The 20,640-nt window shown below is 35.7% G+C and overlaps 4 protein-coding genes across 12 annotated transcripts in view; 3 read left to right on the forward strand and 1 right to left on the reverse strand.

The window, feature by feature from the left end:
* Nucleotides 1-4,368, forward strand: part of LOC662729 (titin) — a 56,350-nt gene extending 51,982 nt beyond the window's left edge. For 2 of the 3 annotated variants that reach the window (XM_015977782.2, XM_015977783.2), the window contains 8 exons: nt 792-954; nt 1,408-1,704; nt 1,757-2,048; nt 2,102-2,443; nt 2,497-2,649; nt 2,697-2,817; nt 2,940-3,498; nt 3,579-4,368. In XM_015977782.2, the coding sequence (XP_015833268.2) occupies nt 792-954; nt 1,408-1,704; nt 1,757-2,048; nt 2,102-2,443; nt 2,497-2,649; nt 2,697-2,817; nt 2,940-3,498; nt 3,579-4,171 (2,520 nt within the window). In that variant the 3' untranslated portion in view covers nt 4,172-4,368. The remainder of the gene's footprint in view (nt 1-791; nt 955-1,407; nt 1,705-1,756; nt 2,049-2,101; nt 2,444-2,496; nt 2,650-2,696; nt 2,818-2,939; nt 3,499-3,578) is intronic. The other variant, XM_015977784.2, reaches the window with a different exon arrangement.
* A 36-nt stretch (nt 4,369-4,404) lies between these two features.
* On the reverse strand, nt 4,405-8,028 carry LOC662633 (probable cytochrome P450 4aa1). 2 transcript variants are annotated; one of them, XM_968717.5, is made up of 10 exons: nt 7,828-8,028; nt 6,588-6,755; nt 6,343-6,540; nt 6,115-6,291; nt 6,016-6,067; nt 5,835-5,961; nt 5,650-5,787; nt 5,364-5,601; nt 4,921-5,100; nt 4,405-4,861 (listed from the first exon to the last, which is right to left on the reverse strand). In XM_968717.5, exons 2-10 carry the CDS (start codon nt 6,745-6,747, stop codon nt 4,698-4,700), a joined length of 1,434 nt encoding a protein of 477 aa, XP_973810.3. In that variant the 5' UTR covers nt 6,748-6,755; nt 7,828-8,028; the 3' UTR covers nt 4,405-4,697. The 2 variants fall into 2 exon arrangements, with proteins under 2 accessions (XP_973810.3, XP_015833284.2); XM_015977798.2 differs by lacking the exon at nt 7,828-8,028 and adding an exon at nt 7,283-7,371.
* A 2,028-nt stretch (nt 8,029-10,056) lies between these two features.
* On the forward strand, nt 10,057-13,373 carry Arp3 (Actin-related protein 3). The gene is made up of 6 exons (XM_968688.4): nt 10,057-10,282; nt 10,339-10,519; nt 10,571-10,885; nt 12,431-12,967; nt 13,017-13,100; nt 13,156-13,373. The coding sequence occupies exons 1-6, from the start codon at nt 10,239-10,241 to the stop codon at nt 13,249-13,251; spliced, it is 1,257 nt and encodes a 418-aa protein (XP_973781.1). The 5' UTR covers nt 10,057-10,238; the 3' UTR covers nt 13,252-13,373.
* A 273-nt stretch (nt 13,374-13,646) lies between these two features.
* Nucleotides 13,647-20,622, forward strand: LOC103312333 (hypothetical protein). 6 transcript variants are annotated; one of them, XM_015977953.2, is made up of 9 exons: nt 13,648-14,213; nt 14,277-14,403; nt 14,460-14,810; nt 14,857-15,214; nt 15,267-15,494; nt 16,182-17,913; nt 19,178-19,237; nt 19,293-19,337; nt 20,243-20,622. In XM_015977953.2, exons 1-9 carry the CDS (start codon nt 14,156-14,158, stop codon nt 20,278-20,280), a joined length of 2,997 nt encoding a protein of 998 aa, XP_015833439.2. In that variant the 5' UTR covers nt 13,648-14,155; the 3' UTR covers nt 20,281-20,622. The 6 variants fall into 6 exon arrangements, with proteins under 6 accessions (XP_015833436.2, XP_015833435.2, XP_008190925.2 ...); XM_015977951.2 differs by having other exon boundaries at nt 13,649-14,213; nt 20,236-20,622; XM_015977950.2 differs by lacking the exons at nt 19,178-19,237; nt 19,293-19,337; nt 20,243-20,622 and having other exon boundaries at nt 13,647-14,079; nt 14,150-14,213; nt 16,182-18,972.
* Nucleotides 20,623-20,640: the final 18 nt, after the last annotated feature.

The raw sequence follows: 20,640 nt of genomic DNA on the forward strand, positions 1-20,640 counted from the left end.
TTTTATTTCCTTAAATTAATAATCTAACAATAATGTTCTTTTTTTTAAATAACTTAATTACTTCAACTTTTTAGAAAAAGTGGATTTTTGTTCTTGTACAATCTTGTTTATTTTTTATTGACATCGAAATTTATTTATTCATAGTAATTATTAATTCAGTAATACCATGATGAGGAAAAATAATAAACAATATCACATACCTATTTATTTTGTTTTTAAGATTATCACCGTGGAAATTAAAAGACGATAATATTTTTCGTAAAATATCAAAATTTTTATTCCTTACTGGAATGAAAAAAGGAAATTATTGTATTGGCTTAATCCGACGTATGATTGTATTTTTTAACAAAGCCAGTTTTACTTCGTATAACGGTTCTTTATCGTGTTTCTTTCTGGTGTTCATTACAATGCTAATAACACTAAATTGATTAACACTGCAGTTAATGTTTGCTTATGTTTATTTGTACAAACTTGTTTAGACTTTAGTGTACTCGTAAGTAATAAAAAGAACATATCTGAAATACCAATCCTCTTTTTCATATATCTATGTTAAAAATAAAAAATAAAATTTATCCGAGTTATTTTTAATAGAATGTGTCAAAAATTGGTTTATTACTGCAAACTGCATATTAATACATAAATCAATGTTGCAACTTAAAGAAATGACATCATAAGCCATAAAATAAATTACTCTATATTTGCACGTGTTATTATTATTATCATACAAGGCATCACAAAACAAGAATGAGCTGATTGTTGACTTTTCTTAGTAAAATAACTTTTTGTTGCAGGGTAAAGAATTAAAGAACGATGAACGGACCAGTATCACATCTGGCGATGGTGTTTCTTGTCTGTTGTTGCAAAACATCACCACTGACGACAGCGGAAAATACGACGTTTCCGTAGAAAATCGTTTCGGGGCCGATTCAAATTACGCATCTGTTTCAGTTGAAGGTAATTTTATATTCCATGTTTGACCAACTTGTATTGTCCTTAATTAGAAAGAGAGTAAAAAGTGATTATACGCACTCTTCAGCATTTTACAATCACACAACAATAGGTGGAATATCACAACAAAACAATACCGCGTATAATAAAAATTACACCATTAATCAATAAATCCTGTATAATGGATGAAAGAAACGGTTGTTTAAGTTGCTGAAACGCACGATAGAACGCAATGGATCGTAAACAATTAACAACAACGTTTTATTTCTTATTTCATATCATTAGTCTCATTTATTGGATCTAATAATTGATTTTAAATTTCTATAACTTTTTTCCAGTGCATTTTTCTTCTAATTGGAATGTGGGAAAGCTTCTTTCTGATTTTTTCATATTAAATTCTTGGATTATCTGTTATCCAAAGAACTTGTTTGCATGGGATACAATCCGTTGTTGTTCTAGGACCCCCGGACCCCCCAAGCGGAAAGCCATGCGTTTCCGCTGCCATGGACAGCGTCACCGTAGCGTGGAGCAGCTCACCTTACGACGGAGGAAAAATAGTCACAGGTTTCGCCGTCGAATACTCCCTAGCCGGCAGCGATGTTTGGACGACGGCCACCGAAAATTGTTACTCTTTGAGTTACACGGTCAAAGGACTCCAACACGGGGCCCGATACGTGTTCCGAGTTTGTGCACAAAACGTGCACGGTTACAGCAAACCTAGTCAAGAGTCGGATCCCTTACTTTTAGAAGAAAGAAGTAACAAATTCAATATTTTGAGAAAGCGATTGGTTTTATAAATCATTTTCAGCTGATTCGGGCTTTGAGCCGCGAATTGTCACTCTGGAGCCGGGGCCGGAATTCAAATCGCGATTTGAAGTTTTAGAGGAGTTGGGCAAAGGACGATTCGGAGTCGTCCATAAAGTTATGGATAAAGCGAGTTTGCAGAAACTCGCCGCTAAATTTATTAAGTGTAGGACGTCCAAAGATAGGGATAAGGTGCAGGAAGAGATCGATATTATGAATCTTTTAAGGCACCAGAAGCTTTTGCAACTCGCTGCTGCGTTTGATAATCCCAAAGAAATGATCATGGTGACGGAATAGTATGTCTCAGGGTATTATTTCTGTGATGGTAATAATGTTGGTGTTGTTTTAGTATCTCCGGTGGAGAATTATTCGAGCGTGTGGTCGCCGATGATTTCACTTTGACTGAAAAAGACTGTATCCTCTTCATGCGCCAAATATGCGAAGGCGTGGCTTACATGCATAGTCAAAACATAGTCCATTTAGACCTTAAACCGGAAAACATCATGTGTCACACTCGAACTTCGCACGAAATCAAAATTATCGATTTCGGTTTAGCCCAAAAACTCAATCCCGACAAACCCATTCGGGTACTTTTCGGTACTCCGGAATTTATTCCGCCTGAAATAATAAATTACGAGCCTATCGGAGTCGAGTCCGATATGTGGTCTTTGGGTGTCATCTGTTACGTATTGTAATTAAAATTTATGGAGTGAAACTTCGAAATCTTATCCTAATTGTTTACAGATTATCCGGTCTTTCACCATTTATGGGAGACAATGACGCTGAAACTTTCGCCAACATCACCAGAGCAGATTACGACTTTGAAGACGAGGCTTTTAACACAGTCTCGCAGAATGCCAGAGATTTTATCGCCGCGCTTTTGCTCAAAAGAAGAGAGTAAGTCAAACCATATCGCTACTTTTTACCCAACTTAAAAATTTTAGAGATAGGCTATCGGCCGAGCAGTGCCTGAAACACATTTGGCTAGACCCCGAAAGCCATAAAAATACCGTAGTGCTCTCCACCGATAAACTCAAGAAATTCATAATAAGACGCAAGTGGCAGGTATGTGATTTTTACTTGACCTGATTAGTTATTAAAATTTCTGCCGGTAGTTGTTGAATCACTTGCATGCTTTTTGTTGTTTTTTTTTGTTGACTTTGCATGTGTGTTGTGTTGCTTATTAGAAAACCGGAAACGCAATCCGCGCTTTAGGACGAATGGCCACTCTCTCGGCAAGTAGACGTAACTCAGCAAATTCAACTCCTAGCACTCCTAGACCATCGATAACCGGTTTAAAAATGTCCAGTCTCAACGAAGAAAACACAAACGGTGTCTCACCATTTGAAAATGAGATTAAGTCCTTACCTGAAGAAGTCTTATGTAACGATAATGTGGACTCATTTAAAGAAAACGGGTTTGAAGAAATCGAAAACAAAAAAGTAACACGTACTAGAGCCCACAGTGAGCGTAGCGATAGTGGAGTGAGTGACTGTTCCTCTCATTTGACGAGTAGCTCTTGCACGTCTACTCCTCTTTTGGGCAAGAAGTTCCCGATCAATGAAGAACCGGAACCGCAACGTAAAATTTCAGACAACGAAACGTCGCCGAAATTCGTTTCTAACACTTCCATAATTTTGAGTCCTGCTTGTCGCACTAAACCCGCAAAAATCGACGAAATAAAAAGACCAGATGTATTAAAATTGGAAAGTAAAATTGATACACTAACCAAAAAGGTGGCGAAATGTAAGTACGCGTTTGTGTGGTTTTGAAGTGTTGTTGTTAAGTGTTGTGTCAGGATTTTTTTTTACATTTTTTATTTCTAGCAAAATCACCAAGTTCGACAGGCAGCCTAAAGCGGCTGCCCATCTATTCGTCCCGATCCGTGGCCAAAACCATCAAGAAATTCGACCAAATTGACGCACCGCCAAAACCGTTAGATAGTCGCAATAATAATTTAGAGCAAGCTAAGCCCAATAAAACCGAAAAGAGTGACGTGGATCTGCTCGAAGTTAATAACAAGCTGAATAAACCCGCTTCCTCTCCCGTGGCGCAGAAAAAATCGTTAAGTAGTCCTAAATCTCCCAAACCCGTAGATGATAGAAACGAAAAAGTCTCCTCTAAGTCAAACGTAGAAAAAATAGTCCAGAAAATATCGTCCACTAACGGAACCAATAACTTGAAACCTCCGAGTGTGAAATACAAGTGTCCCTCGCCGTCCCTCTTGAGGAAAACTCAAGCGGTTCTAGCCAAAGAGCAATCAAACGAATATTACATGTCCAAACATAGCAATTCGAACCAATTGAATGATCAAATTTCAAAAACGTGTCCGAAATCGCCGGCCGTGAATCGAAAAGACAAACCAAAAAGCGCAAGTTTTCAGAAAGCGGCCGCTTTCTGGAACTCGCCGAAAAGCTAACTGACGCGTCGTAGTACCTATATGTTTAATGTATATAATTTTATCTCCTGTGTAATTAGTGCCTTAAGATGTATAAATATTTAGAGGTAGGTCTGCTCTACTGTTCTAACGTTTTGTGTTTTTAAAGAGCTGTTGTATCCTCCAGTAATGTACCTATACTCGTGTAACAATGACTAAAATAAATTATATTTATTATTGTTTATATTTTATTTTTGACGAAATAAAATGCAAAGAACGTAAACCGAATTTTTATTTCTACATCCATCGTGTTTACTCAAACTTACAAAACACGTCATGACTAAATTAACAAAAGTAAAACGTACAAGTAAAACAAATTAGGTACCTATGTTATAAGTTATAAATAAGCGAGTGTCTCATCTGAAAAAATGAACGGTTGATCTCATATTTTTTATTTTGAATTCCAATGATGTTAAAGTTCCGCATGTTAATGGACGGTTTTAATTTCTCTATGGGTGGAAATACCATCCCGCTTATGGTATTTTTATGGTGATTATATTGCTTAATTCTACACGCTCCTCTTCTTCAGCCTTAGCCAAATTCCTTTTTTGGCTTTTAAGGTCATCCTATATGACAGAATTAATTTTTCTCGTCCAGGTACTAAAGAAACGTGATATTTTCTCAATATTTGGGATAGTACTGTTTTCAATTCTATTATTGCAAACTTGTAACCTGCAAAAATGTGGAAAATAAGAGGACAAAAATATGAGTTTTACAAAAACAAACATTACCGATACAATTTCGGGGTCCGGCGCTAAAAGGAATGAATCCATATGGATGAATTTTTGCTTTATTTTCGGGTGAAAAGCGATCAGGATCAAACTTTAGCGGATCAGGAAAGACATGTGGTAGTCTATGGGTGACAAAGGGGGAAATCACGATATTTGTTCCTGTGGGTAGTGTGTATTTTCCTAAAACAAAAACATTATTTCATTTCCTCGGTGATAAATGCAGTTCATCTTTATTAATAAAACTTGAAAAAAAACAGTGAAAACCAACGTTGAGTTTATCAGAAATTTAAATACTTATATCTTTAATAAAATAATAAAAAATGTATATTATGCAAACTAAAATTATTTTAGTACAACTAAATTTTTCCCACATATATTCGCATTGTGTTCCGCAAATTAGCATCACATAGAGCTTTTATTTAGTTGGAAGAAGGAAAAAATACCTAAGGGTACGTCTTCGGTTATTTTTCTGGTGATCATCGGTACGCTTGGGTACAGCCTTAAAGTTTCTTTAATACATTGCTCCAAGTACTTCATTTCGGCCACATCTTCAAACGTTGCTGCTTGATTACCATCTTTGAAAATGCCATTTAACTCTTGCACAACTTTTTCTTGAATGTCTTGGTGTGCGGCTAGAGAATACAATGCAAATGATAGCGCAGCTCCTACAGAATCCTGGCCCTAAAATACTTAACTACGTATTTTGAACAAAACTGGAACAACACTTACTGCCAACATGAAAGTGCAGGTTTCGTTCACAATATCATCATCTGTAAATTCCGGATTCATGTTCGATATTTCCATCATCATCTCCATTAAATTATTCATAGCGGTACCGTGCGAATTTTGTTTCTTGCCGTCTAAAATCTAGCCAATTATCGTGTAAATTTTTGGAGGAACTTTGTCGTACTTACTGACTTTGTATATTGCTGCAAGATATTTTTTTGATTTTCTTCCACTTTTGAAAAGTCAGTTCGTTTGAAAATTGTGTTGAAAAGCAGCCACGGTCTTGTAATTCTGTGCAACATCAGAAATTGGCCTCTAAAATGTTATTACGTGTTTTAACACATTGATGAATATGTTGTACCAAATTACCCCCTATAAGGAGACGACTCTGGTCTTTTCCCAGAAATTCCCAATATTGACTCTAAAAAAATATTTATGAAATTGTCCCAAATTGGGTCCAGTTTGTACCTTCCTGAACATCAAAAACAAATTTATTTGCGTACTTGGTTATATTAACTTCGGTCTCATTTTCCAAATCCTGGACCATAGCCATCGACCATTTGTGAAATATGTCAAAATACACTTTTAACACGCTAATGTGAAAGTACGGCTGAATTAATTTTCGATGTTGTTTCCATATTTCACCTTAAATAAACAACAGGATTCGCATTTTGCGAGTGTTTATTATTTACTTACCAGAAGAAGTTATAAGACCATCACCAACCACGTTATGTAAGCAGTTATAAAATATATTTTTACTGGTATATCGATTAGTACCCATAATAAGTTGTAAGGCTTTTGGTTCATAAATAAAAAAGACTGGAAATATTGATAACCAACAACGCATAAAAGGACTATACATTTCAGACATTTTTTCAGCTATTTCTTCTAGTTCTGTAACAAACCAGATAAAATATGACCACGAAAGAACTGGTACTTACTTCGGTCGTTTTTCATGAGAAGTACGTTTCCTATAAGTGGTACTGCTGGGGGTCCAGAAAGTTGAAATGCCAAATATACGCTCCTGATATAATTCTTAAAATAAATGGACATCAGCATAACTGCCAAAATGACCAAATATGTGCAAATATCAGTCCACATTTTTTACTCTGCAAGTAGAAAAAAAATTAATAGAAAAGACCATCACTTGATAGATATTATTTGGTATTTTATTATTAATTTGACTGTAAAGTAAAATTTTGTTACAATATTTAAAGAAACGCTTTGTCATTAGTGAAAGTAACTAAATTAATTATTAATTAAATGCAGTTCTAACGCAATTGTCAAGAAAATGTATTTTTACGGAGATGAGTGAGTTCTTCCTTCTTATTAGTTTGCTTTGAAAAGAGCAATCTTACGTGATGTAAGTGCCATTTGAAGATGACAATTATTAATCTTCACAAATAAAATAATACAATAGTGCTCTCCACAACAGATTGTCAATTACATCATTTGGTACTTGATTAAATTTTTCTAAAATACAGGGAAATGAAAATCCCATGTAAAAAAAGTTAAAAAGACTGGCCTTGAGTTTACCTAAGCAAGATTTTTAGGTATAAATCGAGTACAAATAAAATAAAAAAGAATTAAATTCGGCGTTAAAATGCATTTTCGCCAAATAAAAGCGATTACTTACCCACCGCCAATAATGTTTAGATAATCATTAAAAAATATTAATTTATTTGCGTCTTGTGAATATTTTTCTCTTTTCGAAATACCAAACACTCAACTACGCAAATATAATAACATTTGAGGTATTTATGGTCTGTGTTGTTATTACCATATCATTTTGCATTTTTGTCAACGCTTACCTTAAACGTGAGCTGCAATTTACTTTGGAAGGTGTTTGAGGCAAGGACGATTTGTCTTCGTTAACAGTTTTACAATTAAAAAATTAATAAGTCAAGAACAAAATAGCTTTGCTAAACAAAGAATATTGTTTTAAAGTAAGATGGGATGATTAATAATTTACGATTCAGTTTTTAATTTATTCTGCTATTTTGTTTTATAACACATTGCTAAAAAAAAGAAACAAAGACGAGTTTGGATTGTCTGTCTCAAAATTTCTTCACACTTGGGTTAATAATAATAAAATACTAACTCTTAACATTTAATGCGATAAAGTTAAAGGCATTAAAATTGTTAAACATTTTGTTGGAAAAAAATTAATAAAATACTTACCGGGATAATGATAAAGTGGCACACACTTTTTTGAAAACTTCACGAGAGCTCCAGCTATTTGAAGCAATTTTAAAAATTGTTGTACGAATTGATGCTGAAGCTTATAAAGCTGGAGCTGGTTTGCAGGCCAATGCACTGAATAGAACTGTGAATTCTCAAGATCTCCAAGCAAATGTGCTTGCTGTAGCAGGTACCTCTTCGTAGGCAGGATAACGAGAATGGGGATATACACTTTTTTGTTTTTTGATTTTGTTGTCAACTTTTGTAAATAAACATGCTTACATCATTGTGATGCAAAAGGGGAAACAATTCGTATTATAAATTCAAAAAACGAATTAAAACTAACAAATAGACAACTCTTGGTTTTATTCATTTTATTGATTTTAATTGCAATAAAATTTTAATTAGCGATTAATCTGACATTTGTCAGAATTAATTCGAATTGATTTAATTGTGAATTAAATTTTAATTACGCTTTCTGTAATCCGACCCTAAGGGTTTTATGAATAATTTTACCAGGGTGAGGAAAAAATTCGTATTTCCCCATTCTACGAGTACCCATTAGAAAATGCCAATGTCTCCACAAAAAGTGTTGACCTTGAAATAATTTAAAAATTGTATGGTTTATTCAAAAAACTGGTTCTGGGACCAATTTACTATTTAAATATTTAATGTGCTTTTTTATATAAAAGATAAAATGTAGGTAAGTATTCAGAAATTAACATTGAATTAATAATTAGCTTGATCTAACATTCGAGATTTCAAAAACCGGATATTGTGAATTGACATCAGATCACAGTTAGTAACCTTAATTAGCTTAGAAATTCAAAAAACCAATAGTTCTACAACCTATAATCTTAGAACTGAAACGAATGAAAATTTTGAAGATACACATAACTAAATTAATTCTTGTGAATGTGTAAAAACAGAGGTCGCGGTCACGGTTACCTTGTCTGTGTAGCAAGATCACTGTCTTCAAATTAAATATAAAAAACTTTTATTGCATAAGTAAATTGGTAGTCAAAAACTTTGACTTAGCAGGTGGCTAGGTGTAACATTTTCAATAAATCTTTTTGCATTTTGAATTTTCTTGTTCTTGTCTCGACAGATTCACTTGTATGCAGAATATTTTGCAATTTACATTTTAGTCGGATTTATAACTCATTATGAAATCAAGATTTAATTTAAAATTAAAATTTTGAGCTACACCTGACTCAAAATATTTATATTCATTAGATTGTTCATATGCATAGTACCTGTTATATAGTTCTATTGTTTAATGTTCTTACAATTAGTGCACTTACTAAAGACCTATAACCAAGGGCAAAAAGCTCAAATACTTAAGGATATGTAAAATATCTAAATATCTTCGCTTGAAAAATAAAAAAATCGTCACAAAAAATAAAAGTAACTGTAAAAATGATAAATCGATCAACCTAATTTTAAAATTTTTCTCTTATTTTTTTATAAGAACAGCTGCCCATAAACACACAAATCTATGCGTTTGGAACGCAGTTCAAACATGCGGTTTTATCGTTTTACCGTTGTTGTCTACTAACACAAAATAAGTCTTCCAAATTAATTTATCCTATGCAAATCCAGATCTTGACTTGACGAAAGTTTTGTACCAAAAGACTACATTTGTTTTCTAGTGTTTTTCTTTAATTTTTTTCGAAAGTGTCTACCTAAATTTTGTATTTTTGCTTTAAGACAATATAATTTTTTTTAATTTTTTTGTGTTCTCTTTACTTTTGATATTGTCGTGTGATTGTCATTGCAATTCCCGGACCAGGAATCACAATTTTCTGACACAAAATGTAATGTTTTTCTGAATGACTTATTAAATTTTTTTATAGAGGAGAAAAAATAGTACCTATACTTATATTATTCGGAGTATAGGCGCTTTATGTGCTTCGGATAATTGAGACAAATTCATCTATCAGCTTCAGCACAAAAAATATGTTATACCCCTGATACAGTTTGGACTTTTTAGCAGAAAAAAAGATTTTCAAAAAGATTGGTTTATTTGAAAAAAAAGATACGTTGCTTACATATAAGGCTCATTATTCCACATTAATGAATAATAATTATTGAGTAACTTATACCACTCTTTTGTGGTGAATAATGACGGCAAACAAAACTTTTAAAACGGGGATTTTTAAAATGTATTAAAAAAATGTTTAATATAGATAACCAACAATACACTTTATGAAATTAGGATAGGTCTTGCGCAGTTGTACCACCCGGGAGGTGCGGTTTGTCCTCCCGATGAGTGTGTTTGGTTTATGATAGTGATTGAAAAACTGTCATTTATCATATTCAAAGGTGTGGTTTTTATTTCATTTCCTCGGCCAAACAGTAAATTCCTTTCCAAATTGCCTGTTATTTTTTATTAACACATAATAGTCAATATGACTGGGAGGTTACCAGCTTGTGTTATCGACGTCGGCACAGGGTACGTCCACTCATAACCAAACTTTTTGCAACATTAACAACTTCCCTAATTTCCAGTTACACCAAATTAGGCTTCGCCAATAATAAAGAACCACAATTTATAATACCCTCCGCTATAGCAATAAAAGAAACCGCCAAAGTCGGCGATCAATCCAGTCGAAGACTGTGCAAAGGTGTTGAAGATTTAGATTTCTTTATAGGCGATGAAGCCTTCGACGCTACCGGATATGCAGTCAAAGTAAAGCGGTTTCTTGCCTTTTAATCTCACTTAAACGACTTGTTTTTCAAGTATCCTGTTCGCCATGGGTTAGTGGAGGATTGGGATTTGATGGAAAGGTTTCTAGAGCAGTGTATTTTTAAATACCTGCGAGCCGAACCGGAAGATCACTACTTCTTATTGACTGAACCACCATTGAACACCCCCGAAAATAGGGAATATACAGCCGAAATTATGTTTGAATCGTTCAATGTACCTGGCTTATATATTGCTGTGCAAGCTGTCTTAGCTTTAGCGGCCAGTTGGGTTGGCCGCAGTATCGAAGAAAGAACTCTTACAGGCATCGTCATCGACAGTGGAGACGGTGTCACACACGTTATTCCAGTGGTAAAAATATGATTCCGTATTTTAAACACATTTTTTCTTAATAGAGAATGATTGAGTCAGAAAAACAACCAATGTTACTCTCTTGCTTTTAGTGACACTTTTAGATCAGATCTAATAGTTTTCTGAATCTTTATTACTTTTACACATGGAGTATTTTTTAAAACGTTTAAAAAACTAAAATAGAACACAAATTTTGTCTGATTTTCTAATTTTGAGTATTATAAACTTTGAATAAGTTTTTAAAAAATAAATACGAACATTTGGAACAGTTTCATTAGGAAATGTTTTCATGTGAGCACCATACATGGGGCAGGTTTAGAGATCATTTAATTGCAATAAAATTTTAACTTGTGACATTGCCATTTTTTTGTTAATACAATGAAAATTTTATTCCAATTAGCACCAAACCTTAACTAAATTTTAATTCTCCTTCTGTACACCAGGCCTTAGGTCGAGTTGTATAAACTCTAGTATAAATTAAGTAAATCAGGATTATACAACTCGACCTTGAGTAACAGAATATGTCTACAACAGTTTATTCACAATGCTGTGGACAATATGGATACGTAAAGTACCAAACAATTTTCTATCGAAGAAAACAACGATTTGAACACCGATTTAGAGGAAAAACACATAATTTCGGCCAATTTTTTGCCCTAAAATGGCAAAATCAGTTGCAGAATTCCTTCAATAGTTAGTAACTGGCTCAAAACGCAGAATTGAACATTTTTTTTAATTAGTTGAATTTAGACGGTTTTTTGCTCGAAAATGTGAAATGTGAAGCTTGAAGTCTCTTTATTCTGACCCCAAACCATTTGGACACCAGTTTAAGTAAAAATCTTTGGTTTTTGACGATTCTTTGTTTAAAAACAATAAAACTTTCGTAGAGAGTCTTTGAAAGTACGGTTTATGCTCCATTTTGAATAAATAAAACGCACCATTTTGTACAGTTTCTTGCTTAAAAACGAGAAAACTTGCATAGAAAAGGCTAAAAATGGTTTATTCTAGTCGGAAACAACGGTTTATTAACCAATTTGCATAAAAACGGTCAGAATAAGCTGTTTTCAGCCACTTTTGTCAGATAAAATACACCGAGGGGTTGAAATTTTCTACAGTAGCAGAACGCTATATCGACGACTCAGTTGCTCAAAAAATAGCTACGTCAAGAAAAAAATTGGCAGATGAAAATTCTTATAAAAGGCCTAGAACTTTTACTGTACTTAAACCTAACGAAAGTAGAGTCAACTTTGTTGCTTTAATCATCATCGACTTAGTAATAGTACAATTAACATTTACCTAAAGAAATAACTTTGTGGAAAATTGAAAAAAATTGACACGTGAATAAAAAATTCTTATGCATTCAAAAACTATTTTTCTTGGATAAAATAAATAAATATGGGTTTACGTGTGATGATGAGCTTCTTCCCTTTGTTATTAATGCCACAATGAAAATATATGGTAAAATTCTAGACTCGTCTTTTCTTATTCTTAATTATTTAGCAATATTTTTTATTAAGATTGTTAATAATTAGATTGAACTTTTAGGCCGAAGGCTATGTTATCGGTAGTTGTATCAAACACATTCCCATCGCCGGTCGCAACATCACCTACTTCATCCAGTCGCTTCTCCGCGAGCGCGAAATCGGCATCCCCCCCGAGCAGTCCCTCGAAACCGCCAAAGCGATCAAAGAACGCCACTGCTACATTTGCCCCGACATCGCAAAGGAGTTTGCGAAATACGACGCAGACCCGGCCAAATGGATGAAAAAATACGAGGGGATGAACTCGGTTACCAAACAGCCTTTCAGCGTGGACGTCGGCTACGAGAGGTTCCTGGGACCAGAGATTTTCTTTCATCCCGAATTTTCCAACCCAGACTTCACCATCCCGCTGTCCCAGATCGTGGACGACGTTATCCAAAACTGCCCCATTGATGTGCGGAGGCCCATGTACAATAATATCGTTCTGTCGGGGGGCTCCACCATGTTCAAGGATTTCGGGCGCCGGTTGCAGAGGGACATCAAGAAGACGGTCGATGCGAGGCTCAAGCTTAGCGAAACCCTTGGGGGTGGCAGATTGAAGGTTTGGTGTCTTGCGTCTGTTCAAATTGTTTTTAAAGGGATAATTTTAGCCTAAACCTATTGATGTTCAAGTAGTGTCTCATCACATGCAACGGTACGCTGTTTGGTTTGGAGGGAGTATGTTGGCGTCAACGGTAATTTACCAAGTGTTTTAAAGACTTTCTAATTCTAATGGGAATTGTGTTACAGCCCGAATTCTACACCGTTTGCCACACAAAGGCCGCATATGAAGAATATGGGCCTAGCATTTGCAGGCACAATCCTGTTTTTGGAACTATGACATAATTAAATAAATTACTTGAGTTGTCTGTATTATTATTGTGCATTTTTATTATAAAATTTATAGATAATATTTTAATCGTTTTGTGAAATTTAATTTTAATTAATAAAATATTAGTTCTTATACACTTGCTTGCAATTTTTTGACCGCATAATGAAAAAAACGCGGAATTTCCCATCCACAGCCTACCACGGTTCAAGGGTTTAGTTCACGGACCCCGACTTTTTGAGCGCTCCCGGTATAATAAAATATTCCACACCTCAAGTGCCATTCCCAAAAAAGGAAAACAGACTATCTTCCCCTAAAGTACGCTCCAATATGTTGAACAACGCCTCGATAAGTCAGTTTTATGCTGCAGCGCGTTTTTCGGGGCAAATAAATAAAAAACCACCCAGTTTGAAGTTTAGTGTTCCAGGGTTGGTATTAGGTAACCGCTCGCCCTGGTGCAACTTCATGTCATTTGTTGATGCGTCAACTGACAGATTTTCGTTAAAATGTGTATTTAACGACAGAAATCAAACGATGCAAGAGATTTGTTGTTGTTATAATGTTGTTTGAAATCCTGGAGATTAGTGGAGTAAGTGCAATAAGTGTTTTATGTTCTTCGAATTGTGTAATAAAGCAAATTTAAGCGCTCCCACCAATGCGCCATTTTTATTGTGTTATTTAAATTTAGTTTAATTTAGCTCGTTCCAGTGCAAAAACGTTAACCATGTAACGCACACAACACGCTTAAGTTGTAAATAACTCACTTTTAATATTGATTTTTGCATTTTTGTTGGTTCTTGGAAAAAGTGACAACATAACCCAACCTCACCTTTTATGACCTCACGGTAAACAACAGCATTTTTGCAGATCCCCAACAGTAATAATTAAGTTCTTATTAATTTATTTATCGTATAGTAGAACATGGATCCTCATTTGGCCAACGAAGTAATCGAAATTGAAGACGATATTATTGACTTGGGTGAGTTTTCCGTTTGGCTTTACCAGCTTTGTTCGGTGAGTACCGTTGTTGTTACACTTGCAGACGATGTTGAAAAAACGCCAGAAGAGATAATATACGAATGGGACGCCAAAATTCGGAAAAAATTAACAATGTTCAGTGTGGTGGACAATGAAATTGTCTTGGGAGATATCATGAAGGAATATTTAGAGTAAGTTTTCTCCAAAAGTGCTTTTTGTTAGTAATTAATCGGTGTGTGTTTTATAGATCGTTCCAAGAAATGGCTAGTAGCTATGAAGAGTACGAAACTTTAAAGAACAAAGCGTTCCACCACATTAGTTGCCTGTACTTGTATTACGTTGAACTGCAGTGCTGTGCTCCAGACAATTATTTAAGCAACATGGAGGACATTTTGACATTATACTGCAATTTAGAGCTCGAAATAATTCGTCCGTTAAAGAGGAAAGAACGCCAAATAGAGTCGGTGTCTAAGAAAATGATACACGCGTTGACAGTGTACCTACTTGAGCGACAGGATCACATTTTGCACGTGTTAATTAAAATGAATACTACCAACCTTTCAAAATCTTGCTCAGCCTTACTAAATATCCTCTACAAGTAAGTGCTTAGCTTAGTAATTTATATACTTACTTATGTATTGTAGACATTTTCTTATCAATGTACCTGCGTTAAATTTGTGTGATGAGTCGTTCTGTAGAAATTACATAGTCTTTCAAAAATGGAAAAAAATTCAGAAATTTGACGATTGGAAACACATGGACGAAATTTTGTACAAACGATTTAAACGGACTCCAGAATCGATAAAAAATAACGAGTTGCTTAGACAAATCTTAATGCCCGCTTGCGAATCGACTGTTGAGATCGTTTTGAGTTTATTTCGCTCGTTTCGGGACGTATCAGACGCGTATTTCAAACACGTCATGGCCAAGAAAAATCTGGATTTAGCAGACATAGATTTCAATATCGATCTAGGCGAGGATGAACCATCACTACCAGTACATGTAAGTTTTTGAGATTTTTAGGCTTGATTTTCTCAAATTTTGGACATTGTAGGATGAAAATGAGGAAGAGGTTAAATTTTTAAAGGCGTATTACGAAATTGAAAGGAATATGTCCAGCTTATCGCATATGATAAATTCCTCAGATATGGAGGAAGTTGATATCTTTAGGAAATGCAAAAAGGAATTTGACGAGGATGACGATGTGCAATTTATTGGCATTACGATGTTGCCAAACGGCCCAATACATCACATTGATGATGACATTCCTAGAATGAGTAATGTAAGTATTTTTTAGTTTCAAACATCTGCACGCTTTGATTTGATAATGAATAACGTTAATTAAATTTCATTCAACAATTTTATCGCCCAAGATACGATGTGCAGTCACTTCTGATTAATTTATTTTTTGTTTACACATAACGGATGGGACAAAAAACTACGTGTGAAAATAGCTCAAAAAATTTATTTTATTCATACATGTTTCATTATTTAAGACTTTAACAATATTAAAATTAGACAGTGGAAATTAAAAATTCTTGGTTTTGTCTAACAGCGTAAGAAATAAGAACAACATTTTATATTTACGATAAGCAAGAGTTGTAAAGATAAGAAAGTAAAGATTTTTATTTTCTAAACTACCAGAAACTAGAAAAATGATCTTGAAAGTAGTACGTCTGTATTTTATGTTATCGCCTACAAGGCAAGCATGTAAATTTTAGAATCCAATGAATTAATTACTTCAATTTAAATGATTATTTTCTCTCAAAAACTTTTTTGTCGCAAATACATTAAATATTAATAATCATTTTGAAATTCTGGTATTAGGTTGCATTTTTTCGGGAATAGCTGTCTTGTTTTTTTTAACTGCGCTTTAACGTACACACAGGCAGTTAGACAAACATAAGTTTGTTTTGTTTTTGTCAATTAATGTTGGACATCTTTTCAATCATACTTTTGTTATTTACAGAGTAATAATAATAATGAAACCACTCCACTAGTCCAAATTGAAGAAGAAAGTCCTTCAGTCACTACACCACCGTCACTTCAGGAACCAGTGGTAGAAGAGACTCTCGAGACTTCCACTTTAGAGAACGTGAATGAAATCTCGCCAATTTGCGTTGGATCTCCTCGGACTGTTTCTGAATCGTCGATTTCTTGCCCGACCAGTGACATCGCTGAAACTCCAACGGAGGAACTCCCAGCTCCAGTTCTCCCTTTAATCAAAGAAGTGATCAGTAGTGCAAGTGAAATTCCTGAAGAGACTCAACCTAAAGTGCCCTTGGTTTCGAACGATACGCAAACTCCAAGTCCTTCTAGTCCACAGTCAAGTGATCCAGTTTGTGAAAATAACATACAAAGGACAGTTGAAATGAAAAGTGTTGAAGTACAAGCTGATGTTATAAGTAATTCCGTCTATAACGACTATGGACTTACGACGCCACCTTTTGATGTACCTCTTGATGATCAAGGAGCCGTTGAACCTCGACTGTATGCAGACATCGGACAGAAAAAAGACAGCGAAAACATTTTTGAGAAAATAGCTGTGACTACAAGGACAATCGATGTACAGGTGGATCCCCCAAGCAGCGAGAGTTGTTCGTATAACGACTACGGCTTAACGCCTCCAAACGACACGCCCTTGGATGACCACACGAGATTACAGAAAACTTGTTTGTATGCGAATATACGACAAGATGACAAAGATCTGGGCGAGGAAAAAGGCGCGCATGAAATTGATCATTCTAAGGAAAATCTCGATTCGGAATTTGAAGATTTCGAAAATCAGTTGGGCATCACGGAAATCCCGAATATAGACTCGGAGGAAATCGATATCGAATCTTACAAAGATGACCAACAAGACAATAATCAGTTCAAGATTCGGGTGAACCTCGATCTTCAAATTCCAGAAGATAGCAGTTCCAAAACAAGCGATCAGATCGATACGGGCCAGGAAATAGTCCCAAACACAGCCCCGAACATCGAACCCTCCGTCACAGCAGAAAGTTCCAAAGAGATTTTTAACGGCAACACTGTCCTGAAGCCTCTCCTCTCGCCCAACCGAACAAACGGCCAAACGAAAGACGTTCCAATTCCGCCAAAAATTGTGTTTACCTCGTCCCAGAAACTGCGGGCGGCTCCGCTGGACGACTTCTCCAGGTTCGAGTCAGCGATGCACGTGAGATGGAGCCAGGACATCCTCTCGGGCCCCGTCACCAAGGCGGTGCCCACCAAGCCCCAGGACAAGTTGGACTTTTTCCAGGACTCGAAGCCGGTCGCGAGTGCCAGTAGTCGGTCGAGCAGCCCCACGGAGATGACATCGCCCCCGTACGAGGCCATCGACGACTTCCGCGGCTACTACAGTGCGAGTGTGAACGGGCGCGTTCGGCCATCGCCCCCCGAACCCAAAGTTCCTAAAGGCATCCTCAAGCGGCCCCAAGTGCGGCGGCCGGTGGCCGAGTGCGTTTTAGTGCCGAAACGGGTGCGCAGGGACCCCAAGTTGAACATGACACCGCAGGTGGCGATCGAACGGTTGTCCTTCATAGAGAACAAAATCAAGAAAACGGTCAACAACACGCGAACGCTGCGGGTGGACTACGACAAGACGACGCCCCACATCAACGAGAAGGACGTCGTACGTTGTATTTCCCCGCCTAGGTTCTCGTGGATTGTCGATCTCGCGCCCAGTAAACAACACCCAGGTAAAGTAAAGCCGGTTGATGCCTACTGCAGGAAAGTTTCCTCAAAGTGTGAGAAAAACCAGTCCTCGTGTTGCAACCAGTTGGCCGAGGAGTTCACCAAGTTGAATTGCAACGTCGAGGACAAAGCGCTGAACTTAACCATTCCCGATATTCCCGTCGATCCCGAATCCGAATTCTCCAATTCCCCGACCCTTTTGCAAGGCAAGGACGAGCTGTTGCAGCACTGTCTCGAGGAAACTTCAATCGAAACGCCAGAAGTATCCAACGCAAAATCTCTACTTTGTGATAATTCCAATTTTTACACCTCTCAAACAATTAATGACAGTAATTGTAATAACCGCGATTTGGAAAACACCGAATTGAAAAAACAGTCAGTTGATGAGACAATTAAATTGCCAACAGCCGTTCCCGACTCTTACGATTTCGATAAAACTTTCAAAAACGAGGTCTTTTTAAAAATCGATTGGCAAAATTTGAACGATTCGGACGGCGAGACGCGGCTACCGCTCAAGAAGCGCAAGCTTTCGGTGGCCGAGAAGAACGAAGAGGAGAAGAAAGAAGAGATCAGCTATCCGGCGACGCCGATGATCAGCATTGCGGAACTGGAAGCCTTGCATCCGCGGAAATTGCCAACTAATAGCACGCGACCGTTTAAAACACCGGCTGAGCGAAAAGAAATGCCGCCTTTGCCTGTCTTTTGTAATGTAGATTCTGAAACTAGTCCGATCGTTACAGGTCAATTTAATATCAATAATCACACGTACCATAATCCCACTATTAATTATCACATGAATAACGTTCCTGTACCTTTTATAAACGTACCTTGCGGCTCGTACTACTCTATACCGCCGATTTTAGTACCGTTTAACAACGTCTCGAATTTTGACCAAGCCAAGCAACAAGAAACCACCGTGAAGAAGGAAACCAGGAAGCAAGGAAGACAAAGAAGACGTCATTAAGTTCATTCCATTCGAGTCAATTTTTAGTTTCAATTCAGTATTTACTAATCTAGTAATTTTACACACTGGCTGTGACTTAATCTCTTATTTATTTTATTAGTTTGTTGAGCATTTAAATTTTTATTTCTGGAAGAAGTAGATTTTTTAATTTTATAACGTAATATATAAAGTAAATTGCATGTGATTTTGATGCCAATAATTTCGTCGATGGATCAACGCCAGCTTCATTGATGGACATTTCGTACTTATAATACAACCCAATCTACGTGTCTACGAGTTAATAAAGCATTTTTTCTATTTTTAAGGTTCGATGACCGTGAAAATCCGGGAACATGTTGAAAAGAAACCCAAGAAACGGAAAGCTGGTAAGAAATGTGCATTTGCACACTGGTCTGTTTTAATGAAACGGGTGTGTTACAGAAATCCAGATTAATAACCTGGTCGAACCTGAGACCCGGAAAAGAGGTGAGTGTTTCAGAAATGTTTTCTGTTTTTTGAGTTAATTACAATTTTTCAACTTTTTTCATGGTCTAATTGATTGGAAAATTGGTTCGCGTTTTTTGCCTGAATTAGCATAGGAATAATTACGAATTTAATCACTCTTTATATTCAGTACAAGTTGATTAAATAAACATTTTAGATAGGAGATCAAAAAATACGTACGTACAGTGAGCCTAAAATATTAGATTTACGATTTTAAGGTGTCTTAAATTTTGAAAAAGTTGTGAAATAATAGAGTTTATATATTTTTTTATTAATTCGTATATGCTTTAGATAATCCTTTTTTTCATTATTAGTTGTTTTATTACTTTTCTAGTTATTTATTTGTTTTAAGTGTAAAACTAAAAAATGATTGTGCTTTTTTATTAACCTTAAGACATTAATCTGTGTATTAACCAAAAAAGTCTTTTTAGTTTAGTCACCTTGTAAGAAATAGATAAACTTGGTTAAACTGAATAACACTGCTGGGAAGCTTATTTCGGTTTTGGTGTTAAAAGGTCTCCAAATAAACGTAAAAATTCTTTCATCGACTACGATCAATAACACGCAAACGCCTTTGTTTGAGTAGGTTACATGTAATATTCAAAACTCATAAATTTGTTAGCATGTTTGTATCTGTCTTACATGGATTTTTCTTTATTAAATCTTTATTAAAACAGGAAAAACGTGAAAAGTTGTAACAAGTTCACACCATTGAACATTTTTGCAGTTATTTCATAAGTTTTTGATTTTTTCCGTAACAAAATTTGAGCGCTAAGTTGTGGTTTATTGTCCTTATTCTATTAATTATTTGTGTTGTTGTCTATGTTTTCGAAATTAGCGTTGGCCTTATTTATATGTGTAAAGATTTAATTGTGTCCAGCTTTCAGGACGGCCAAGAAGAAATCTGCAACTCGAAAAGAAGTGAGAAGGGTCCGAAAACGCCAAAACTCTGTTTCGTCAGGAACCAGTACGGTGTCTAAAAGTAATAGTGAATTTCACAAATTACTGAGTAGTGGAGCATACTCGAACAAACCGTTTAGACTCGACTTGACATCGTAGTTTAAAACTCTAGGTGCAGTGGATCCCTAACGTGGGTATTTGTACATTTTTCAAAGAGAGTTTTGTCTGTGATTTATTATAGATTGATTATTGTATTTTTTTGTTAAGGGCCTGGGCCCCATTGTAAATACATCATTTGTGCTTGTAAAAATTGTATAAAACTGTAAACACATGTAAAGTACAAATAGAAATTAATTTTCTAAGACAATGTTCCCAAATCGAAGTT

The sequence above is a fragment of the Tribolium castaneum genome, chromosome 1, assembly GCF_031307605.1.
Source record: "Tribolium castaneum strain GA2 chromosome 1, icTriCast1.1, whole genome shotgun sequence".
Taxonomy (NCBI): domain Eukaryota; kingdom Metazoa; phylum Arthropoda; class Insecta; order Coleoptera; family Tenebrionidae; genus Tribolium; species Tribolium castaneum.